Source organism: Ranitomeya imitator, chromosome 7, assembly GCF_032444005.1.
Source record: "Ranitomeya imitator isolate aRanImi1 chromosome 7, aRanImi1.pri, whole genome shotgun sequence".
NCBI classification, from domain to species: domain Eukaryota; kingdom Metazoa; phylum Chordata; class Amphibia; order Anura; family Dendrobatidae; genus Ranitomeya; species Ranitomeya imitator.
The window spans coordinates 156,013,058-156,039,769 of record NC_091288.1 but is presented as its reverse complement, the minus strand read 5'-3'; the positions used below and the strand labels follow the sequence as shown (position 1 = coordinate 156,039,769).

General features: G+C 46.2%; 1 protein-coding gene across 5 annotated transcripts in view; it reads left to right on the top strand.

Annotated features, from left to right (window-relative positions):
• The window catches only part of NPRL3 (NPR3 like, GATOR1 complex subunit), an 83,287-nt gene that overhangs the window by 21,365 nt on the left and 35,210 nt on the right, over positions 1-26,712 (top strand). For 4 of the 5 annotated variants that reach the window (XM_069733940.1, XM_069733945.1, XM_069733941.1 and 1 more), the window contains 6 exons: positions 1,113-1,242; positions 3,302-3,376; positions 13,826-13,979; positions 15,421-15,502; positions 24,127-24,264; positions 26,475-26,631. In XM_069733940.1, the coding sequence (XP_069590041.1) occupies positions 1,113-1,242; positions 3,302-3,376; positions 13,826-13,979; positions 15,421-15,502; positions 24,127-24,264; positions 26,475-26,631 (736 nt within the window). The remainder of the gene's footprint in view (positions 1-1,112; positions 1,243-3,301; positions 3,377-13,825; positions 13,980-15,420; positions 15,503-24,126; positions 24,265-26,474; positions 26,632-26,712) is intronic. The other variant, XM_069733942.1, reaches the window with a different exon arrangement.

Here is a 26,712-nt window from a genome sequence, read left to right as displayed (position 1 = left end):
CTTTTGGATCTCATTGCAGAATATTTCTGTTCTCAATTCAACAATGCATCAGCTATGTTGATAACCTGTATGCCAGACATTACATGGTTAAACATTACCAATTTATCTAATATCAATATTAATAAAGTTAATAATGTTTAAAATGGAAGCATAGTGGAGTGAGATAGTATCTTGGGAGTTTGTGTCTATTTTAGACAATTGTGTCGACGTTGATAGGTGACACACACCTTTTAGGCATTATGGGATGCCCTTAACATTTCCCAGTACTCGTCTAACCTAGAGGAGTTGTCCCATTAAACACGTGATTCACTTATCCACCAGATTGCAAATTTTGGATGTCAAACTATTACAGAGAACGGGGATTGTAAAGTTCCCTGTGTGAATGGATCGTTGGTGTACATGTGTGACCTCTGCTCCATTCATTTCTATAGGAGTAATGGTAGATAGCCGGTCTGTCGGTCATATAGAAATGAATGGAAAAATCACTTTTTTTTCGTAGAGGTATTTACAAATCCCTCAGTTGTCTGTAATCCCTGTGGGTCCCAGCGATCGCACAGTTATCATCTCCTGTGGGTAGGTGATAGATGTATTTAAGGGGGACAAACCCTTCAGGTGGCCTTGTCCGCCATGGCTGTGTAATGTCGTAATGGCTGCATTGCAATAATGAACTCTGGATGCAGTTATGTGTATGAGAAGGCACCAAACGTATAGGGAAAGGCAGCGCTGGTGACGTGAAGCTGAAGACGCAGGTGACATGGTCTTTGGTTGAAATGTTGCTGACACCATCGAGCGGACGCAGTAGTGAATGTGACTTTGTATCACACTTTCTCCTTATTTCCTGAGATCCGTTCCCACAGATGTGTAATTGTTGTGTACCGTGGTGCAGTCATTGGCTGTGATTAACCAGCGCTCCTTCTCTCTTCAGTCTGCGCCACCTGGCAGAGCATGGAATTAATTCGCATGCCGTCACTACCTGTCATCTCTTCCATTGTTTGATCTCATGTAATTGCCTCACATCCAAAACAATGATAGTTCTTGAAATGATCTTTCTCACAAGTGTCGGGCCACTGCGGAGAAATGAGCTGCTGCTAATAATTCTTATCCTTTTGAAGATTTTCGGACGTCATACTTGCCACCATATTGGCTACGAAATCTGATATGTGCGGTAAGAAGTTTGAGCTGAAGATTGACAATGTGCGTTTTGTGGGACACCCGACACTGCTCCAGCATGCACTGTGCCAGGTAAAGTGCCCATACCCATTCACCATGTGCTGATGGACCATGCACAGAAAAGTCTCCAATATGTATTCATGTGGGGAAGATGGCTTTCTATAGAGATGCACACCGGCACCGATGATCACAGCAGAGATAGGGAGGTACCTAGAGGGATATAATGATTTTTTAAATTCTGAATTGTTTTAATTTGTAATAGCCGGGAAAAAGAAATGTGGATTATGATAAATACCCACTAGTTCACAGCTGTGGGAAAGCACAACATGACAGCCCCTCACCATGTCAAGCATTTATTGAAAGTTTCCTGTCACTTTGAGAAATGCTATTTACCTGCAGATATACGGTAAATGTGCTGGTAAATACTGTTTAAACTCTGTGCAGCCGGCTGATTGGATCAGTGGCTGCAGGGAGAAGATGAAGTTAGATTCTCCCTGCAGCCGCTCTCTTCCATTCATTGTTACAGTGCAGGGGCTGTAACAGTCACTGCTACTACACAGTGAGCTCACTGTAGTCTTCCCCTGGCATACTGATTGACAGCCTGCTCTACAGCATGTGTGTCACATATATGTGCACTGAAGGCTGTCACTCAATGTGGCGGGGAGTGATAACTAGCGTTGAGCAAATTTTTCAATATTTGGTTCTGATTATGATAGGCGGTTAATATTGTTTTTGCAATATTTGCCGAACATCATTGGAGTCATTGGAAGTGGATATGAAGGAATATGTTTGGGACTGATCATCAAACATAAATTTGGTGCAAATAGGGTAACAATATGGCACAAATATGGCAAATTCAGATTCGGCAACTGATTCCGAACATATTAGCTCAACTCTAGTGATAACAGTGCAATCGCTGTGTAGTGAGCGATGATTGTTACTGCTCCCTGCACCCCGATGACTGGAAGCGAGCAGCTACAGGGAGAATATAACTTTATTTTCTCCCTGTAGCCTATGTTCCAATAAGTTAGCTATATGGGTTTTAAACTACCGTAGTTACCTACAGATTAACCTTATACCTGCAGGTAAATAGTATTTCCCAGGTTACCTTTGAGGCCCCCATACACATAAGAATAACGTTGGGTGGGACCTGCCGAATATCTAATTTTGGGGGACCTTTTATCTATGGCCGGTGCATGGCAATGCATGATATTTACAATTCCAAGGTGCTACTATTGTCAGCAAAACAAGAACCACTTGGAAAGAAAATCACCAGTTCCTTTAAAACTGTTGAAACACATTGGGTGCATCTACATCGCCTCTTCTGCACAGTGATACTGAGGAAAGTGGACCTTCATCTCTATCGGAAATGTGATCCTACGGCGCGAATATGGAGGATAGGAGGCAGAGCAGGAGCCTCAGACAGCCGGCTGCACACATCTCACCTGCTCCGTGTAGTTCAGGCTGCAGCACTTCTGGACGGAGAAGTGGAAGGAAACTTTCTCCTCTCTCGTTCTAGTGACTATAATGTGCTAAGAATGGATAACACAGGAAAGTAAAAGATACATTACTCTCCATTTTGCATTGAGATATTGGGATTGACATCACCTCCAGCTGCTTCTGACTTTAGCCAGAGGCACGGAGACCTTTTTCCATTTAGATTCCCTACTGGTCAGATGCTGGATGTACAGGGGACGTCTAGATGATGACATTATAGAGTGGTGGTGTACACATGGCGGCCGTATATAGGTCACTGCTGGGTGTACGAGTCCTTATACCGATCGATTACTATAACAAAAGAGAAAGATATGTGTTTTGCTTGGTGTCAGGATCAGGATCTTGCTCACTGATCCAGTAGTGAGCAGGTTTAGAAGTCAGAAGACATATATAGGTACATACATGGCATTTAATAGTTTTTCCCGGGTCCAGCGACTGCTCCCCCTGGTGGTAATAAGTTGCTCAGGAATAGTGACAGCATTAGTGTAATATAACCATAATGGAGATATCACTAATAAATGGCTATTAGGGTGGTCTAGATTTATCTGCATGGCGCACATGTAATTTCCCTACTATTGAACTGTGAACCCAGACATTGTAAAATAAATGACTTCTGTTTCTATTTGTGTTTCAGGTATCAAAAACAGACCCTTCTCCAAAAAGAGAAATGCCCACAATGATCCTCTTTAATGTCGTCTTTGCTTTGAGGGTAAGAGATGAACATTTATGGGTTTTGTTCATTAAAGATAAATGGAGTAAGATCAACATTGATCTAAAGGCAGCTTTTATTTTTTTTTAACTTCTTACCAGGTAATCCAAACCTGCCGCCCCCTGTATGTGTGGGGAGGCCACCAAATATTCGGGTTTAGCTAGTAGAAATGTAAGGGTTTTACATGTCCAGTGTTTTCAGTTTCCTTTAGGTAGCGCAAGAGAAAATGACATGTGGATGTGAAGCACCACAGAAAAAGCACCGTCCTCGGGCATGAGACTTCTATCAATCCCATCCACTTTGCTGGGACTGTGAGACGTAGCTGTTTTAACACGGCCAAAACACACGGCATCGAATACTCATCTTTGGCACGCAGCGTTAGGTTATGGTCATTCGACGGTGTGCAAAAGTGGTCCGAATTTCATTCAGAAAAGTAGGACTATTTTTTTTCCCACTTGTCATTTTTTGTGCAGTCTATATACCATCCGTTTTTGTACAGTAGCAGCTGTTAATCATCTACAAGAACATTTACAGCTTCTTATGTTCTAGAATTGCAATGTATCCGGAAAATTGGATGCAAGAAAAAAAAATCAGTTGCCCCAGTATGGCATCCAGTTTTTCCCAATACATTACAGTTCTAGAAACTGTAAGTGGTCCTGCAAGTGATTAATAACTGCTACAGTAAAAGAAGTGGATTGTTTATGGACTGCACAAGGACAGCAAGAGAGAACAAAATCCGGATGAAATTCAGACTACTGTCGTGTGGCCGTAGCCTAAGGCTGTGTGCCCACTATGAGTTGTTTTGTGTTTCGGGTGAGTTTTTGATTCTGTATATGTTGGCAGTGTCAACAACAAGGCATTCTATAGTCCCAGCAATGTGGATGGGATTTATAGAAATCTCACGCCCATTCTGCTTCTTTGTACTCAGCGTAAATTGATCTGCTGTGCGGGTTTCCAATCTGCAACAAGTCGTTTTCTCTGAGTTTTATGTGCAGATTCATCCTACAGACTTGTATTAAATGTTGGAATTCTGCAAGTAAGAAAACAAATGCTTTTTTACTGGATTTCTGTGATGGGAACACATCAAAAACTGAATGTAAGTCACCCATGACCACATCCTTTGTTAAAAGCATGACAGACCAAAAACGGACAAAAAATGCGATAAAAATGTAATAATAAATGCAGTGAAAAAGTGCAAGTACCTTTAATTCACTTTATAGGTGCAGAAAATCTCCGAAATTAAAAACTCCCCAGGCTCATCATGGGAACGAAGCCTAAAGGACGGTCTCCATTATTTAACAAATGAAATGTTGCTAAGATGAAATGTTAGTAGTAGCTTTTTGCTGCAGCTTATCTGCGGTGTTCATATTTCTGCATGTCCTAAAACCCACAATGGAAATATCTGATACATGAAGATACTTTAGAGAAGATGTTTGGTGTCCAGCTGCACCAAATCCGTAAAAAAGAGTTTTCTTTATTCACAAACTTTGAGCATAGAGGATACAGACTTCAGCACAACCATATGGGTAAGAATCTCAACGCGTTTCTGGAGACTAAGCTCCCTTAATCATGACCATGATTGTCATTGACTTTATACGCCAGGACACAGCGGGTCCGTGCTCCCGAAGATTGCTTTATGCTTCACGGGTGAGCTGACTTATGTTCCAACTTCTTATATACTTATATTCTTTTGTGGTCTTATTAAAGCCTCTGCTTGCAGTCTTTGAATGGAGTCCGTAATTATTTGCTTTCAGAGAATAATATTCTGCTTTGGTCATACGACAGAGACCCCTAGTAACTGTTCTATAACTTCACAAATAAGGGTATGTGCACACGTAGAATGATCCTCTGTGGATTTTTCCACAGCGGATTTGATAAATCCGCAGGGCAAAAACACCACGTTTTTCCAGCGGATTTCCTGCGGTTTTTGTGCGGATTCCACTGCAGTTTTCTATTATGGAGCAGGTGTAAAACCGCTGCGTTTCCGCACAAAGAATTGACATGCCGCAGAATGTAAACCGCTGCGTTTCCGCGAGTTTTTTTCCGCAGCATGGGCACAGCGTTTTCAGTTTCCCATAGGTTTACATTCTACTGTAAACTCATGGGAAACTGCTGCGGATCCGCAGCAAAATCCGCACCATGTGCACAGAGCCTAAGGGCTCCATTCATTGGCTGCACGCAGAGAATTTTTTTGTAATACAAGAAGTTTCACGCCCCTTTAAGTATTTTTAACGTATGATGGCTCTATTGTGCATCTGTAGCCAGCCATGTCACTGGTATCGCCTTGAAAATACTGCTGAAAATGACATTGTAGGTTGAGAATACGATAAGGGGTTTGTGGAGTTTATATTCATCACGAAGAAATGATGTAGAAATCGTCTCGTCTGTGATCCCAGTGACCGACTATGTCCAGTACACGGACACGTGGAGTACAACCAGTGCAATACAGACATGAGACTCTCCGGCATCCAGATCCTTTATTGTAACATAATCATAAAGCCTCAATACACATGATACCGAAACATTAAACATGAGAGGCTGCATAGCTTTATCCCCCAGTATTAATGCCTGGTTCTAGGGATCCTCCGTCCCTGTCTGCCATTCATTATTCGGATATATTTTGCACATATCTGTACTGATCGGTGACCTGAGTATCTGACGCTGTACATTGTATGATTTCTTTCCCGCTGTCTGTGGTAAGATGTTCTGAGTTTCTGCAGACATTGAGGCGTGCCGTCCTGCTCTTGCAGATGCAATATGGCTTTTTTTAATCTATAGCGTTCCTGTGGTAAACAGATTAGTCAGCAGTCTGCGCAGAGGACACCCTATGGTGATAAGGCAGAATTAGGACTGTACATATCTTATCTCTATACCTCCTCCCTGTAATCCAGACCATCCCTTCAAATCAGCCCCTACAGAACAGTGACACATCAGAAATGCCGGCTTCAGGGAATGCCGAGTCACAAGTGGCCATATCTGTGATCATAGCCCGTCATGTCAGGCTGCTCTGTGGCAATTACTATGACAGATCTGACAGCCCTGATAATATGGCCGTCTTGTGCGGAGATCCCTGAGCAGCGCAACAATAATCACATCCTATCTGCGCCATTGTAAGTGTTGGTGCCATTTCTGCCAGGCGGAGGTTACTCTGTCTACATTACCAGCAGTGAAGTGTCCGTGCCTCCCATTAACCTCCTCTAGTGTGGCCGTGCATGTCCGTGTGCCTGTAATTAGTATGGACGATCCAGGTCATCTGCAGAGAACACTTTAGTAATAGTTAGTGGGAGGTTGTCCACCTCTGGTAAGGGCTTGTTCACATGAGCGTATTATACGGACGTGAGTTACCATCAGACATTGCACGGGCCGATGTTATTCAATGTCTTCTCTGCTCTGTCTGTCCATGACCACAATCCCAGTATGCACCAGTCTCTCTTGGATTTCGGATGAGACTTGCTCATTCACGTCTATGGGTGCACACCAAAATACGGATCATCTGAATTTCACACAACCTTTACTGATACTTTGCCATTATTAACCTAGAAAACTGTATTTGGACTCGTAAATGTTGTTAATTGCTGATGTATGAATACTGACGCTAATAACAGGCCCATGGGTGGCACACTGATAAAGATTGGACAGGTTTTCACACTTTCGTCTGAACCCGTCCTAATTGGTGTAGCCTGAGCCACTAGGACAGAAGTACAGCGAGCGCTTGTATGATGGCGTCTTCTGGATTAGTGGACTTCAGTGCCGAAAAACTTTCATAATGGTGGATGCAGTGTAAGCCTGTGTACACATTCAGCCGTCTGCTGGTGATGAGTGTTATGACGCATCCCCTATACAGTGGTATAAAATGTAGGATTTTAATGGGCAACTTTTGTTTTTACCCCAGTTCCAGCCAGTGCACCCAACTTCTGAAAAAAATGTGCAGTGTATAGCCAGGAGGGGGCTGGCCGAATGTGTCCTCATAGTTTACACTGCAGAAGTAGCGTAGATCTCGTCAGGAATGTGCGCCTTTCCCTGGAGGACACTTTGGCTGTGGTGCGCAGCACCTGAAGGATGAGACGTCTCTATGAGCCTGGCGCATGTACTCTGAGCCTGAGGCGCAAAGCATAAGTCGTGATAAACTGCGGCCAAAGAACCATTAACCCCTTAAGCCCCAAGGGTGGTTTGCACGTTAATGAACGGGCCAATTTTTACAATTCTGACCACTGTCCCTTTATGAGGTTATAACTCTGGAACGCTTCAACGGATCCTGATGATTCTGACGTTGTTTTCTCGTGACATATTGTACTTCATGATAGTGGTAACATTTCTTCGATAAGGCTTGCGTTTATTTGTGAAAAAACGGAAATTTGGCAAAAATTTTGAAAATTTCGCAATTTTCCAACTTTTAATTTTTATGCCCTTAAATTACAGAGATATGTCACACAAAATACTTAATAAGTAACATTTCCCACATGTCTACTTTACATCAGCCCAATTTTGGAACCAACATTTTTTTTTGTCAGGGAGTTATAAAGGTTAAAAGTTGACCAGCAATTTCTCATTTTTACAACACCATTTTTTTGGGGGGGAACCACATCTCATTTGAAGTCATTTTGAGGGGTCTAAATGATGGAAAATACCCAAGTGTGACACCATTCTAAAAACTGCACCCCTCAAGGTTCTCAAAACCACATCGAGAAGTTTATTAACCCTTCAGGTGTTTCACAGGAATGTTTAAGTATAAATGATCATTTAACTTTTTTTCACACAAAATTTACTTCAGCTTCAATTTGTTTTCCTTTCTCAAGGGTAAGAGAAGAAATTGGACCCCAAAAGTTGTTGTGCAATTTGTCCTGAGTACGCTGATACCCCATATGTGGGGGTAAACCACTGGGCGCATGGCAGAGCTCGGAAGCGAAGGAGCTCCATTTGACTTTTCAATGCAAAATTGACAGGAATTGAGATGGGACGCCATGTTGCGTTTGGAGAGCCACTGATGTGCCCAAACATTGAAACCCCCCAAAAGTGACACCATTTTGGAAAGTAGGCCCCCTAAGGAACTTATCTAGATGTGTTGTGAGAGCTTTGAACCCCCAAGTGTTTCACTACAGTTTTATAACGCAGAGCCGTGAAAATAAAATGTATTTTTTGTTCCCACAAAAATTATTTTTAGCCTCCAGTTTTGTATTTTCCCAAGGGTGGGTAACAGAAAAAAATTGGACTCAAAAGTTGTTGTCCAATTTGTCCTGAGTATGCTGATACCCCATATGTGGGGGTGAACCACCGTTTGGGCGCATGGCAGAGCTCGGAAGGGAAGGAGCGCCATCTGGAATGCAGACTTTAGATGGAATGGTCTGCAGGCATCACATTGCGTTTGCAGAGCCCCTAATGTAGAAAACCCCCACAAGTGACCCCATAATGGAAACTAAACCCCCCAAGGAACTTATCTAGATGTGTTGAGAACTTTGAACCCCCAAGTGTTTCACTACAGTTTATAACGCAGAGCCGTGAAAATAAAAAATCATTTTTTTCCCACAAAAATTATTTTTTAGCTCCCAGTTTTGTATTTTCCCAAGGGTAACAGGAGAAATTGGACACCAAAAGTTGTTGTCCAATTTGTCCTGAGTACGCTGATACCCCATATGTTGGGGTAAACACCTGTTTGGGCGCATGGCAGAGCCCGGAAGGGAAGGAGCACGGTTTTACTTTTTTAACGCAGAATTGGTTGGAATTGAGATCGGACACCATGTCGCGTTTGGAGAGCTCCTGATGTGCCTAAACAGTGGAAACCCCCTATTCTAACTGAAACCTAAAGGTACCTTCACACTGAGCAACTTGCCAACGAAAACGACAGCGATCCGTGACGTTGCAGCGTCCTAGATAGCGATCTCGTTGTGTTTCACACGCAGCAGCGATCAGGATCCCGCTGTGCCATCGCTGGTCGGAGCTAGAAGGCCAGAACTTTATTTGGTCGTCAGGTCGGCGTGATTCGTCATGTTTGACAGCAGAAGCAACGATGCCAGCAATGGTTTTTCATGGCGCTAACAACCAGCGAGAACGATAAGTACGTCACTGGATCGCTCCTGCATCGTTCTGGTGTTGCCGGTGTTTGACGTCTCCTAGCGACCTAAACTACGCTGCAGCGATCGGCTCTTGTCTATATCGCTGCAGCGTCGCTTAATGTGACGGTACCTTTAGCCCCTAACCCTAGCCTTAACCCTAATGGGAAAATGGAAATAAATACATTTTTTTAGTTTTATTATTTTTCCCTAACTAAGGGGGTGATGAAGGGGGGTTTGATTTACTTTTATAGCGGGTTTTTTAGCGGATTTTTATGATTGGCAGCCGTCACACATTAAGACGCTTTTTATTGCAAAAAATAGTTTTTGGGTCTCCACATTTTGAGAGCTTTAATTTTTTACCTATTTGGGTCCACAGAGTCATGTGAGGTCTTGTTTTTTGCGGGACAAGTTGATGTTTTTATCGGTTACATTTTCGGGCACGTTACCTTTTTTGATCGCTTTTTATTCTGATTTTTGGGAGGCAGAATGACCAAAAACCAGCTATTCATGAATTTCTTTTGGGGGAGGCGTTTATACCGTTCTGCGTTTGGTAAAATTGATAAAGCAGTTTTATTCTTCGGGTCAGAACGATTACAGCGACACCTCATTTATATCATTTTTTATGTTCTGGCGCTTTTATACAATAAAAACTATTTTATAGAAAAAATAATTATTTTTGCATCACTTTATTCTGAGGACTATAACTTTTTTATTTTTTCGCTGATGATGCTATATGGCGGCACGTTTTTTGCGGGACAAGATGACGTTTTCAGAGGTGCCATAGTTATTTATATCCGTCTTTTTGATCACGTGTTATTCCACTTTTTGTTCGGCGATATGATAATAAAGCGTTGTTTTTTCCCTCGGTTTTTTTTTTTTTCTTACACCGCGTTCACTGAAGGGGTTAACTAGCGGGACAGTTTTATAGGTGGCGTCGATACTAAATATGTGTACTTTTATTGTTTTTTATTATTATTTAGATAAAGAAATGTATTTATAGGAACAATATATATATATATATATATATATATATATATATATAGAAACCAAAATTGGAACAGCACAATTGCTCACCAGTCGGGTGCCAAGCCTCCTAAGTAGAGTAGTCCAATCCTCTACCCAAAATTACACAAAAAAAAGCAAAAGGAGGCAGCACTCCAAGTCCTTGTCAGGGTGAAAACAGTGAGGTTTATTCAGTCCACATCTCTGTGCGACGTTTCGGCTCACACTGAGCCTTTTTCAAGCCACTTTTTCAAGCTTTTTCAAGGCTTGAAAAAGGCTCAGTGTGAGCCGAAACGTCGCACAGAGATGTGGACTGAATAAACCTCACTGTTTTCACCCTGACAAGGACTTGGAGTGCTGCCTCCTTTTGCTTTTTATATATATATATATATATATATATATATATATATATATATATATATATATATTTTTTTTTTTTTTTTTTTTTTTCTTTTATTTAGGAATTTTTTTTTTTTTTTTTGCTTTATAACATTGCCCCAGGGGAAGCATCATGTTATAGGGTCAGATTGCTGATCTGACACTTTGCAGAGAACTGTCTCAGATTAGGCTTCTTTCACACTAGCGTCGGCCCGACGTACCGACGCAGACTGCGAACAAAAAGAACAATGGGGGCAGCAGATACAGTTTTACAACGCATCCGCTGCCCCATTGTAATGTCCGGGGAGGAGGGGGCGGAGTTCCGGCCGCGCATGCGTGGTCGGAAATGGCAGACTCGACGCACAAAAAAGTTACATGTAACTTTTTTAGTGCCGACGGTGCGCCAAAACACGACGCATCCGTCGCACGACGGATACGACGTGTGGCAATGCGTCGCTAATGCAAGTCTATGGAGAAAAAACGCATCCTGCGGGCACATTTGCAGGATGCGTTTTTTCTCCAAAACGACGCATTGCGACGTACAGCAAACAACGCTAGTGTGAAAGTAGCCTTAGCGATCTGACATGCAGGGCTGCAGGCTTACCAGCGCTTGCTCTGAGCAGGCGCTGGTAAGCCACCTCCCTGCAGGACCCGGATGTAGCCCCGTGGCCATAGTGCCGGATGTCAGCTGCGATAGTCAGCTGACACCCGGCCACGATTGGCCGTGCTCCCCCCGTGAGCGCGGCCGATCGCATATGACGTACTATCCCGTCGGTGGTTATACAGGCCCACCCCACCTTGACTGGATAGTACGTCATATGGGCTTAAGGGGTTAAAAAGATGGCCAGGCTGGCACTAAGACAGTATATAGATCTCCTGCTACAAAGCACTCAGGATAAGGGCTCTTTCAGGCGTCCATGATCATCGGTCTGATATTGGATCACAATGTACGGCCTGCTTTCACGTCCTGACCCGAGCGTCATAGCCCCACAGAAATCTATGAAGCGGTCACTCTCTGGTCAGGACACGCACGGCCAGATCAGGGCAGACCAATTATGAAGAATGTCTCCAAGAAGTGTAATGTCCTGTATTGTAATAATGGCCAGTTACCCAGCCGGTCCCAGTACTGCACCCACATATACAGTACAGACCAAACCACCACATAGCATGCAGGGCCTCAGGTATGATTACAGTACAGACCACAAGTTTGGACACACCTTCTCATTTAAAGATTTTTCTGTATTTTCATGACTATGAAAATTGTACATTCACACTGAAGGCATCAAAACAATGAATTAACACATGTGGAATTATATACTTAACAAAAAAGTGTGAAACAACTGAAATTATGTCTTATATTCTAGGTTCTTCAAAGTAGCCACCTTTTGCTTTGATGACTGCTTTGCACACTCTTGGCATTCTCTTGATGAGATTCAAGAGGTAGTCACCGGGAATGGTCTTCCAATAATCTTGAAGGAGTTCCCAGAGATGCTTAGCACTTGTTGGCCCTTTTGCCTTCACTCTGCGTCCAGCTCACCCCAAACCATCTGGCGTAGCACCCCATCACCCTCCTCCTTGGTCACATAGCCCTTACACAGCCTGGAAGTGTGTTTGGGGTCATTGTCCTGTTGAAAAATAAATGATGGTCCAACTAAACGCAAACCGGATGGAATAGCATGCCTCTGCAAGATGCTGTGGTAGCCATGCTGGTTCAGTATGCCTTCAATTTTGAATAAATCCCCAACAGTGTCACCAGCAAAGCACCCCCACACCATCACACCTCCTCCTCCATGCTTCACGGTGGGAACCAGGCATGTAGAGTCCATCCGTTCACCTTTTCTGCGTCACACAAAGACACGGTGGTTGGAACCAAAGATCTCAAATTTGGACTCATCAGACCAAAGCACAGATTTCTACTGGTCTAATGTCCATTCCTTTTGTTCTTTAGCCCAAACAAGTCTCTTCTGCTTGTTGCCTGTCCTTAGCAGTGGTTTCCTAGCAGCTATTTTACCATGAAGGCCTGCTGCACAAAGTCTCCTCTTAACAGTTGTTGTAGAGATGTGTCTGCTGCTAGACCTCTGTGTGACATTGACCTGGTCTCTAATCTGAGCTGCTGTTAACCTACGATTTCTGAGGCTGGTGACTTGGATAAACTTATCCTCAGAAGCAGAGGTGACTCTTGGTCTTCCTGTCCTGGGGCGGTCCTCATGTGAGCCAGTTTCTTTGTAGCGCTTGATGTTTTTTGCCACTGCACTTGGGGGACACTTTCAAAGTTTTCCCAATTTTTCGGACTGACTGACCTTCATTTCTTAAAGTAATGATGGCCACTCGTTTTTCTTTACTTAGCTGCTTTTTTCTTGCCATAATACAAATTAGTCTAATCAGTAGGACTATCAGCTGTGTATCCACCAGACTTCTGCACAACACAACTGATGGTCCCAACCCCATTTATAAGGCAAGAAATTCCACTTATTAAACCTAACAGAGCACACCTGTGAAGTGAAAACCATTTCTGGTGACTACCTCTTGAAGCTCATCAAGAGAATGCCAAGAGTGTGCAAAGCAGTGATCAAAGCAAAAGGTGGCTACTTTGAAGAACCTAGAATATAAGACATAATTTCAGTTGTTTTACACTTTTTTGTTAAGTATATAATTCCACATGTGTTAGTTCATAGTTTTGATGCCTTCAGTGTGAATGTACAATTTTCATAGTCATGAAAATACAGAAAAATCTTTAAAAGAGAAGGTGTGTCCAAACTTTTGGTCTGTACTGTAATCATACCTGAGGCCCTGCATGCTATGTGGTGGTGGTATCAGCGGAGATCACCCAGCGCTGGTGCCCTCTCAGTAGTGTCCGGTTAATATCTGCAGACCATACTTGTGGACCATTAGAATGAAATGCTGGTGATCGGTGAGGACTGGCCGTTAACACGATTGAGCCACGTGGTGATGACTTGTGGTGTTGGATCTGCACTGGACACTTACAAGTCATGGCTGTCTCTCCCCTTGTGTTCTCCAGGCTAACGCGGACCCTTCTGTGATAAACTGCCTGCACAATCTGTCCAGGAGGATCGCCATCGTCCTGCAGCACGAGGAGCGCCGCTGCCAGTACCTCACTAGAGAGGCCAAGCTTATCCTGGCCATACAGGACGAGGTGTCCGCCATGTCTGAGAGTGAGTACAGGGAAGGACTCAGGGGTTGTATTCCTATAGATTGCTTGCGCCCAATGAATGGAAACTTTCTTTCTTTTAAACCCCCCTTAAAGGGTCATTCTAGTGTTTTGAGGTGGTGGTATGTCGCCAGGATCTGCCATCACTCTCTGATCTGGGTGTGCCGACCTCTGGGACAGGCACATGTATTGTGACCATGAGGGGGGCATGCTGAGCCTTCTTCCTGCACAGTGGGGTCCCAGGCCACCATTCTTCTGGATATGTCTGGGTACAGCCAGGTGACTGCCGCCGCTGTGTAGGGACCTCTAGCTATATGCCATCACTTTATCACATAATGATATTTAATAACTCTTCTATAGATGCAGGTAGCAGATGATATCCTTTTTACAGCCTAGTTAAAACCTGACCTAGCTGTACAGTCAATATTACTAAATGAGATGACTTTTTTACCAACATTACAATGTACCTTGCAATGTTGCAGCGACCCTGTGACAATGTAAGGAGGTAACTGGCTAGATTGCTAGTAGTACTGGTGGAGCAGTCTGCATGTCTGTCTGTTCATTGTCTGGGACCCCAGAACTTTGCACAGATTTGTTCCTCACTGCTTACATAAGGCTGGAAGTATTTTTCGTGTGTGGACGGGCACCAGCATCACTACATTACACGCAGCAGCGCTCATTTCATTGCATTGTTAATTAAGCCCCAAACTTAGGCTACTTTCACACTAGCGTCGTGTGACGGATGTCGCAATGCGTCGTTTTGGAGAAAAAACGCATCCTGCAAAGTTGCCTGCAGGATGCGTTTTTTTTCTCCATAGACTTGCATTAGCGACGTATCACCACACGTCGGACCGTCGGCACAAAAAAACGTTCCATGCAGCGTTATTTTGTGCGTCAAGTCCGCCATTTCCGACCGCGCATGCGTGGCCGGAACTCCGCCCCCTCCATCCCAGACCTTACAATGGGGCAGCAGATCCATTGTAAAACTGCATCCGCTGCCCCCGTTGTTCATTTTTTTCGCAGTTTGCGTCGGTACGTCAAGCCGACGCTAGTGTGGATGGAGCCTTAGACTCTAAGGCTTAGAGGGATCCTAGAAAACCTGGTAGAGCTCCTTCATGTGGTATGCTCTCTCATAGCTCACATCGCCACCTAGTGGCTGACTTCCATTATTACATATGCGGTGCACAATAATAGAGAATTGCAGGTAGTCACCAACAGATATGTCTCCTGCTACCAAAAATCTAAACATTTGGCTGTGACTACAGGATACCCTAATATCACTTAGTTTACACTCACATGGGTCCGCTTTATTAATTTATTTTTTAATAAAGACAAATTATGTATCTACCATATCAGTAGCATTATCGCCCTGCATCGGCATTTCACATTTGGATACACAATTCTGTTTCTTGGTCACTATTAATCAGATATTTGTGCTTTTACAGCAGAGGACGGTCCACAGTCACCATTTCACCATATTTTACCAAAGTGTAAGCTAGCAAGAGACCTAAAGGAAACATATGACAGGTATGTGTTGTCCATCTCTTCTGTGTAGTTTTCTTCAGCACATTTTATTGTTCTCAATGATGTGCTATATAGTAAGTTATGTTTCATTTTTTGTGGGTAAAACTTTGTTTTATTAATATCCCTCATAACTAATATGGTAATTACCACTCTGCAGCCCCCCTAGTGGCACATGTACAGTATGTTTACCTATTCACAATACTATAGTATAGATAACATCGCCACCTAGTGGCTCACTGGCAGAACTGCACACTGACTTGAATCACAAAATGTTACTACACCCAATGGAGCTCCTGATAAGCAAATGTTACAGAAGAAATATTGAGAGCCACGCTCCAGTCATACATCTGGGTGCCGAGTCTGTGATTCAGAGCATGTCTTACTCTGATCCCTGTTCAACTCTGTGGATCTGTGAAGCACAGATGAGAGTTGGACAGCTTCCTTTACACCTCCATGCCTCACAGATGTGTTGCTTTAATGATAATCTTGAATGAAAACATGATCTTCCCTGGGTCTTTTTATTGACATCAGTTAATAAATCTGGAGAGAAGAAAAATGAAAGAATTCGGATGTGTGAATATAGCCAAAGTCTCCGTTCACACCTTTATGTTAAATGCGGATTCTATATTCACATCCAGGCAGAATCTGACGTCATTCTGCCAGCAATACATGTGAATGGGGTTTTTAATTTCCCTTTTTAAATACTATGGGAAAATTTAGCATTGATTAGTAGACATGCCATGGATTTTATCATCTTGAAAAGATATGTCTGAACTCAATTCAACCTTACTAGAGCTAATTTGGGTGCACATCTACATGTATCTGTTGCAGATCACTGCAGGAAGGAATCCTGAGCCCTAACACACGATTTCACTCAATATCTGAAGCATTGCTCATCCTCGCCTTGTGACCATAACCTCTAGTCACACCGACATACCCAGACATGTACGCTATGCCGAAGGATTCTTTTTGGTATACATTCAGTAACAATTTATCTGTGTACTTTTTTTCCCCTCAAGTAAATTTTATAATTGTCGGCTTTGTAATATAAAGTTAATGCAGGAGTATTTACATTTATCATTGTTATAAGTACATTTATCAGACTCTACTTCTACAAAGACCGGCCTCAGTCCATACTGCAGGCTGCTCATGTACTAGGAGCCATACAGCCTGCTCCTGGTCTTGGGCTCCTGTATACAGATTATATATTAGGAGACATGGCGGCCTTCTCCCGGTCCTGGGCTCCTGTATACAGATTATATACTAGGAGATATGGCGGCCTGCTCCTGGTCCTGGGCTCCTGTATACAGATTATATATTAGGAGACATGGCGGCCTTCTCCCGGTCCTGGGCTCCTGTATACAGATTATATACTAGGAGATATGGCGGCCTTCTCCCGGTCCTGGGCTCTTGTATACAGATTATATACTAGGAGACATGGCGGCCTTCTCCCGGTCCTGGGCTCCTGTATACAGATTATATACTAGGAGATATGGCGGCCTTCTCCCGGTCCTGGGCTCCTGTATACAGATTATATACTAGGAGACATGGCGGCCTTCTCCCGGTCCTGGGCTCCTGTATACAGATTATATACTAGGAGACATGGCGGCCTGCTCCCGGTCCTGGGCTCCTGTATACAGATTATATACTAGGAGACATGGCGGCCTTCTCCCGATCCTGGGCTCCTGTATACAGATTATATACTAGGAGACATGGCGGCCTTCTCCCGGTCCTGGGCTCCTGTATACAGATTATATACTAGGAGACATGGCGGCCTTCTCCCGGTCCTGGGCTCCTGTATACAGATTATATACTAGGAGACATGGCGGCCTTCTCCCGGTCCTGGGCTCCTGTATACAGATTATATACTAGGAGACATGGCGGCCTGCTCCCGGTCCTGGGCTCCTGTATACAGATTATATACTAGGAGACATGGCGGCCTTCTCCCGATCCTGGGCTCCTGTATACAGATTATATACTAGGAGACATGGCGGCCTTCTCCCGGTCCTGGGCTCCTGTATACAGATTATATACTAGGAGACATGGCGGCCTTCTCCCGGTCCTGGGCTTCTGTATACAGATTATATACTGGGAGACATGGTGGCCTGCTCCTGGTCCTGGGCTCCTGTATACAGATTATATACTAGGAGACATGGCGGCCTGCTCCCGGTCCTGGGCTCCTGTATACAGATTATATACTAGGAGACATGGCGGCCTTCTCCCGGTCCTGGGCTCCTGTATACAGATTATATACTAGGAGACATGGCGGCCTTCTCCCGGTCCTGGGTTCCTGTATACAGATTATATACTAGGAGACATGGTGGCCTGCTCCTGGTCTTGGGCTCCTGTATACAGATTATATACTAGGAGACATGGTGGCCTGCTCCTGGTCCTGGGCTCCTGTATACAGATTGTATACTAGGAGACATGGTGGCCTGCTCCTGGTCTTGGGCTCCTGTATACAGATTATATACTAGGAGACATGGCGGCCTGCTCCTGATCCTGGGCTCCTGTATACAGATTATATACTGGGAGACATGGCGGCCTTCTCCCGGTCCTGGGCTCCTGTATACAGATTATATACTGGGAGACATGGCGGCCTGCTCCCGATCCTGGGCTCCTGTATACAGATTATATACTAGGAGACATGGCGGCCTGCTCCCGGTCCTGGGCTCCTGTATACAGATTATATACTAGGAGACATGGCGGCCTTCTCCCGGTCCTGGGCTCCTGTATACAGATTATATACTGGGAGACATGGTGGCCTGCTCCTGGTCCTGGGCTCCTGTATACAGATTATATACTAGGAGACATGGCGGCCTGCTCCCGGTCCTGGGCTCCTGTATACAGATTATATACTAGGAGACATGGCGGCCTTCTCCTGGTCCTGGGCTCCTGTATACAGATTATATACTAGGAGACATGGCGGCCTTCTCCCGGTCCTGGGCTCCTGTATACAGATTATATACTAGGAGACATGGTGGCCTGCTCCCGGTCTTGGGCTCCTGTATACAGATTATATACTAGGAGACATGGTGGCCTTCTCCCGGTCCTGGGCTCCTGTATACAGATTATATACTAGGAGACATGGTGGCCTGCTTCCGGTCCTGGGCTCCTGTATACAGATTATATACTAGGAGACATGGCGGCCTTCTCCCGGTCCTGGGCTCCTGTATACAGATTATATACTAGGAGACATGGCGGCCTGCTCCCGGTCCTGGGCTCCTGTGTACAGATTATATACTAGGAGACATGGCGGCCTTCTCCCGGTCCTGGGCTCCTGTATACAGATTATATACTGGGAGACATGGCGGCCTTCTCCCGGTCTTGGGCTCCTGTATACAGATTATATACTGGGAGACATGGCGGCCTTCTCCCGGTCCTGGGCTCCTGTATACAGATTATATACTGGGAGACATGGCGGCCTTCTCCCGGTCCTGGGCTCCTGTATACAGATTATATACTCGGAGACATGGCGGCCTTCTCCCGGTCCTGGGCTCCTGTATACAGATTATATACTAGGAGACACGGTGGCCTGCTCCTGGTCCTGGGCTCCTGTATACAGATTATATACTGGGAGACATGGCGGCCTTCTCCCGATCCTGGGCTCCTGTATACAGATTATATACTAGGAGACATGGCGGCCTGCTCCCGGTCCTGGGCTCCTGTATACAGATTATATACTAGGAGACATGGCGGCCTTCTCCCGGTCCTGGGCTCCTGTATACAGATTATATACTAGGAGACATGGCGGCCTTCTCCTGGTCCTGGGCTCCTGTATACAGATTATATACTAGGAGACATGGCGGCCTTCTCCAGGTCCTGGGCTCCTGTATACAGATTGTATACTAGGAGACATCGCGGTCTGCTCCCAGTCCTGGGCTCCTGTATAGAGATTGTATACTAGGAGACATTGCGGTCTGCTCCCAGTCCTGGGCTCCTGTATAGAGATTGTATACTAGGAGACATCGCGGTCTGCTCCCAGTCCTGGGCTCCTGTATAGAGATTGTATACTAGGAGACATAGCGGTCTGGTCCTGGGCTCCTGTATACAGATTGTATACTAGGAGACATAGCGGTCTGGTCCTGGGCTCCTGTATACAGATTATATACTAGGAGACATAGCGGCCTGCTCCCAGTCCTGGGCTCCTGTATAGAGATTGTATACTAGGAGACATAGCGGTCTGGTCCTGGGCTCCTGTATACAGATTGTATACTAGGAGACATAGCGGTCTGGTCCTGGGCTCCTGTATACAGATTGTATACTAGGAGACATAGCGGCCTGCTCCCAGTCCTGGGCTCCTGTATACAGATTGTATACTAGGAGACATCGCGGTCTGCTCCCAGTCCTGGGCTCCTGTATACAGATTGTATACTAGGAGACTTAGCGGTCTGCTCCCAGTCCTGGGCTCCTGTACTGGAGGTACAGGGCTGTAGAACTCTAGAATTCTACAACGCTGGGTACCGAGGACAACGTAGGACGCCATGCCCCTCAGCCTGTGGTCTCTACTGCAAAGTCTGTAAATGCCATCTACTATATAATTGTCTAAGGGTCACTTCCGTCTGTCTGTCCTTCTTTTTGTCACGGATATTCATTGGTCGAGGCCTCTGTCTGTCATGGAATCCAAGTCGCTGATTGGTCGCGCCAGCTGCCTGTCATGGCTGCCGCGACCAATCAGCGACGGCCACAGTCCGGAAGAAAATGTCCGCCCCTTCCTCCCCGCAGTCAGTGCCCAGCGCCCGCATACACCCCTCCAGTCAGCGCTCAGACAGGGTTAATGGCAGCGTTGACCGCGGTGTAACGCACTCGGTTAACGCTGCTGTTAACCCTGTGTGACCAACTTTTTACTATTCATGCTGCCTATGCAGCATGAATAGTAAAAAGATCTAATGTTAAAAATAATTTTTAAAAAATAAAAAATAGTTATATACTCACCCTCCGGTGGCCCCCCGGATCAAAGCAGTTACCGACTCTCCTAGCGACGCCCCGGTGACTGCTCCATGCATTGCGGTCTCGCGAGATGATGACGTGCGGTCTCGCGAGACCGCTACGTCATCATCTCGCAAGACCGCAATGCACTCTTCAGACCGGAGCGCGCGAGGAGCGTCGGTAACCGCTTCGATCCAGGGGGCCACCGGAGGGTGAGTATATAACTATTTTTTATTTTAATTCTTTTTTTAAGAGCGATATGATGCCCACATTGCTATAGACTGCATGGGCTGTGCAATATACAACATGGACTGTGCATATACAACGAGGGCTGCGCAATGTACAACGTGGGCTGCGCAATGTACTACGTGGGCTGGGCAATATACTACGTGGGCTGTGCAATATACAGTGTGTACTGCGTGGGCTGCGCAATGTACTGCGTGGGCTGCGCAATGTACTGCGTGGGCTGCGCAATGTTCTACGTGGGCTGCGCAATGTACTACGTGGGCTGGGCAATGTACTACGTGGGCTGGGCAATGTACTACGTGGGCTGGGCAATGTACTACGTGGGCTGGGCAATGTACTACGTGGGCTGGGCAATGTACTACGTGGGCTGGGCAATGTACTACGTGGGCTGGGCAATGTACTACGTGGGCTGGGCAATGTACTACGTGGGCTGGGCAATGTACTACGTGGGCTGGGCAATGTACTACGTGGGCTGGGCAATGTACTACGTGGGCTGGGCAATGTACTACGTGGGCTGGGCAATGTACTACGTGGGCTGGGCAATGTACTACGTGGGCTGGGCAATGTACTACGTGGGCTGGGCAATGTACTACGTGGGCTGGGCAATATACAATGTGTACTGCGTGGGCTGCGCAATGTACTGCGTGGGCTGGGCAATATACTACGTGGGCTGTGCAATATACAATGTGTACTGCGTGGGCTGGGCAATGTACTGCGTGGGCTGGGCAATGTACTGCGTGGGCTGGGCAATGCACTACGTGGGCTGGGCAATGTACTACGTGGGCTGGGCAATATACAATGTGTACTGCATGGGCTGCGCAATGTACTGCATGGGCTGGGCAATATACTACGTGGGCTGTGCAATATACAATGTGTACTGCGTGGGCTGCACAATGTACTATGTGGGCTGGGCAATGTACTACGTGGGCTGGGCAATGTACTACGTGGGCTGGGCAATGTACTACGTGGGCTGGGCAATATACAATGTGTACTGCGTGGGCTGCGCAATGTACTGCGTGGGCTGGGCAATATACTACTTGGGCTGTGCAATATACAATGTGTACTGCGTGGGCTGCACAATGTACTACGTGGGCTGGGCAATATACTACGTGGGCTGGGCAATATACTACGTGGGCTGGGCAATATACTACGTGGGCTGTGCAATATACTACGTGGGCTGTGCAATATACTACGTGGGCTGTGCAATATACTACGTGGGCTGTGCAATATACTACGTGGGCTGTGCAATATACTACGTGGGCTGCGCAATGTACTACGTGGGCTGGGCAATATACTACGTGGGCTGTGCAATATACAATGTGTACTACGTGGGCTGGGCAATGTACTACGTGGGCTGGGCAATGTACTACGTGGGCTGGGCAATGTACTACGTGGGCTGGGCAATGTACTACGTGGGCTGGGCAATGTACTACGTAGGCTGGGCAATGTACTACGTGGGCTGGGCAATGTACTACGTGGGCTGGGCAATGTACTACGTGGGCTGGGCAATGTACTACGTGGGCTGGGCAATGTACTACGTGGGCTGTGCAATATACTACGTGGGCTGTGCAATATACAATGTGTACTGCGTGGGCTGCGCAATGTACTGCGTGGGCTGCGCAATGTACTGCGTGGGCTGCGCAATGTACTGCGTGGGCTGCGCAATGTACTGCGTGGGCTGCGCAATGTACTGCGTGGGCTGCGCAATGTACTGCGTGGGCTGCGCAATGTACTGCGTGGGCTGCGCAATGTACTGCGTGGGCTGGGCAATATACTACGGGGGCTGTGCAATATACTACGTGGGCTGTGCAATATACTACGTGGGCTGTGCAATATACTACGTGGGCTGTGCAATATACTACGTGGGCTGTGCAATATACTACGTGGGCTGTGCAATATACTACGTGGGCTGTGCAATATACTACGTGGGCTGTGCAATATACAATGTGTACTGCGTGGGCTGCGCAATGTACTACGTGGGCTGGGCAATATACTACGTGGGCTGTGCAATATACAATGTGTACTGTGTGGGCTGCGCAATGTACTGCGTGGGCTGCGCAATGTACTGAGTGGGCTGCGCAATGTACTGAGTGGGCTGCGCAATGTACAACGTGGGCTGCGCAATGTACTACGTGGGCTGCGCAATGTACTACGTGGGCTGGGCAATATACTACGTGGGCTGGGCAATGTACTACGTGGGCTGTGCAATATACAATGTGTACTGCGTGGGCTGCGCAATGTACTGCGTGGGCTGCGGAATGTACAACGTGGGCTGCGCAATGTACAACGTGGGCTGCGCAATGTACTACGTGGGCTGGGCAATATACTACGTGGGCTGCGCAATGTACTGAGTGGGCTGCGCAATGTACTACGTGGGCTGGGCAATATACTACGTGGGCTGGGCAATGTACTACGTGGGCTGGGCAATGTACTACGTGGGCTGGGCAATGTACTACGTGGGCTGGGCAATGTACTACGTGGGCTGGGCAATGTACTACGTGGGCTGGGCAATGTACTACGTGGGCTGGGCAATGTACTACGTGGGCTGGGCAATGTACTACGTGGGCTGGGCAATGTACTACGTAGGCTGGGCAATGTACTACGTGGGCTGGGCAATGTACTACGTGGGCTGGGCAATGTACTACGTGGGCTGGGCAATGTACTACGTGGGCTGTGCAATATACTACGTGGGCTGTGCAATATACAATGTGTACTGCGTGGGCTGCGCAATGTACTGCGTGGGCTGCGCAATGTACTGCGTGGGCTGCGCAATGTACTGCGTGGGCTGCGCAATGTACTGCGTGGGCTGCGCAATGTACTGCGTGGGCTGGGCAATATACTACGTGGGCTGGGCAATGTACTACGTGGGCTGTGCAATATACTACGTGGGCTGTGCAATATACAATGTGTACTGCGTGGGCTGCGCAATGTACTGCGTGGGCTGCGCAATGTACTGCGTGGGCTGCGCAATGTACTGCGTGGGCTGGGCAATGTACTACGTGGGCTGCGCAATGTACTGCGTGGGCTGCGCAATGTACTGCGTGGGCTGCGCAATGTACTGCGTGGGCTGTGCAATGTACTGTGTGGGCTGTGCAATATACTACGTGGGCTGTGCAATATACAATGTGTACTGCGTGGGCTGCGCAATGTACTGCGTGGGCTGCGCAATGTACTGCGTGGGCTGCGCAATGTACTGCGTGGGCTGGGCAATGTACTACGTGGGCTGCGCAATGTACTGCGTGGGCTGCGCAATGTACTGCGTGGGCTGCGCAATGTACTGTGTGGGCTGTGCTATGCCTTAGAAGGCCTCGTCCACACCAGGGTTTACATCCCTGCTTATTATACCTGCATTGTATTTATACAGGGGGTTATCTGCAGGGATGCTGGCTGTCCAGCTGGTACATGTTCCAGGCCCATGTGCACTGTATCTCATGAGTCTTGCTCTCTTCCAGCCTCTGTACTACCGGTGTGGTCCGTCTTCACATAAACAATTGGCTGGAAGTAAGTTTCTGCTTACCGCATAAAATTCACTGTGTTGGAGCAAGTTTCATTCCTCCAGAGGCAATAGAAAGAAGTTTAAAGTCTATCCGGTAAGATAATGGCGTTGTCCACTTTTGAGGACATTGTTTTTAATTACCGTAAATTTATGTAATTGAGACAGTGAAAAAAAAAATCATTTTTGCAATTTGGTTTCATTAAAACATTTTGCTCACTTTGCCTTCTATAGCCTGCATTTTGCATTGTCTTTTGCTGTGTACAGAATGAGTTAACTTAGAATCCATCAGCGAGCTCATTCTGATGCGGAGCTTCTAGTAACTCTGGTATCTGTGCTCCCCTCAGCTGATTTATGACCACTGACCACATCAAAATTGAATGTGCCGGGAAAAAGAGAATCTATAAAACCCAAATCCAAAAATAATGTTTAGTCCTAAATGCAAACATATACGTGATAGTGATGAGTGACCATGCTCTGATGAGGGTCATCCCAGCATGCCCGAGTGACTCCCGCCAGCTGCAAGTCTCGCCTATTTGACAGCTGTCACACATATAGGGATTACCTGTTTGCTGGCAATCCCTGCATGTGTTGCAGCTGTCGAACAGCCACGCGAGACTTACAGATGTGGGGACTTGGACATATTGTTAAAGCACACCGAAGACACCTGGCACATGAGCATGCTGAGATAACACCTTATCTGAGCACGAACACTCATCACTAATAAGTTACTAAACATGGCCGACCCCTATAACACCATGACGTCTAGGAAGGTTGTACAGTGGGCTGATCCCCTGTGTCTCCCATGGAGGGTGTTGGATTTGAGCCCTGGGTCACAGGACCCTCGCATTCTGAGCAGTGTGAAGGGGTGTTATGGTTGCAGGACTGAACACTTACAGAGCAGGTATCACAGCGGGGTCTTGTGACACCGTGAGTATTGGTGTTCTCCTCACCGGTTTTAGCCACGGGAAATAAACTGTGAAGGTTCCTATTAGGTGTTATGAATGGTGCTGACCCCATACCCAGGATGCCCTGCGAGCTTCTCATTACACAGTGATGACGCTCGCGGATGGTAGACTCCTAGTCACCGGGAGTTTGACTGCTCCACCAGAATCCAGGATCAGGTTGGCCAGGAGAAGGGTCTCTGTAAAATACTTTAACCCCTGTGTACCTGTCTTCTTCTACAGATCTACAGAGAAAATAGTCCCTCATTATTACGTGGTGTCAGATCACTCCTCACCACAATCGGGGACAGAGCAGGGAAGCTACTGAGCATGTGCGGCCACCGGGGAAACAACTTGGGGGACTATTACTGATGAATGTCACATTGTTACCAAACGGCACACTATTTTATGTTACAAATGCACCTCTATACAATCTCTATAAAGACAATATTGTTCATGAGACAACACCTTCAGCTCAGTCTGTACCGCCCCTGTCACAGAGAAGGCAGACCCGGTTTATTCTCATGTCTGCCTTCCTGATCACTGTACATACAATGCTTAACCAGCGCTTGTGTATACAGATTAGGAAGCGGTGTGATGCTCCATCCTCCCGACCAGTGATCTGTGTGATCGCTGGATCCAGGGAGGCAGCAGGAGGCTGAATTTCCCTTGTAACTGGGTCTGATAAACTGGCCTCAGTTACATGGGAGATTGGCAAATAAGAAAGAATAATATGTAAAAAATGTCCCCCAAAGATCTTTTAAGACTTTACGGGGGAACACGGTGTGTAAAATAAATGATCGACTAAGTAACACCAAGGAAAAAAAGAAAACAATACTTAAATACTTAAAACGTAAAAATTACACTACAATATATCATGAAAAAAAGAGTCAAAATGTGTTAAATTATCTGAACAAGAAATTAATTTAATTCAGAATAAAACCCCAAAATGTGCTTGGTCAATGATCGGGAAAATGTTCCTGTCCTGAATTGGTTAATAATAATTTTATGAAGATAAAGGACAGTTCCGCCAAAATAGGCGCAGTGGGACGGGGCGACGAGCTGTGGCGTCCACCACACGTCTTGCTTCAGTCCATGTCTACAGATCTGTTGGAGGCGCACCTCATTTTTAAGATGCGCTTGATTCATTACAAGGCACCATAATGAATCCTCTGACTCCAACATGCCCCCTGATCAAGAGCTGTGTGAACTACGCCATTGTTGATGAATTGGGGCCATAGACTGAGCTCTGAACAGGCCGCTCTATAGGATAATACCGCAATAACTCGGATTTTGGAATGACGAGGATATTTTCCCTGACCTGCGATCATTCGGACACACAGCTGCACCTTTCTCCTCCTAGGCCCTACCATGCTCTCCTACTCCTTAAGGATGAGAAGTGTTTGCTGATTGACCTCCCCCTGGATTGCTCTCCGGCTCTAGTGAGAATGATCAAGTCTGCCAGTGCTGTAAAGAACCTGCAGCAGCTGGCCCAGGATGCCGACCTCGCCTTGTTACAGGTACTGCCGCGCGCCAGGGCTCATCAGGCTCTGCTAACTAGTCATAGGTCACAGGGTTATTTTGGAAATGTCAGCCACTGA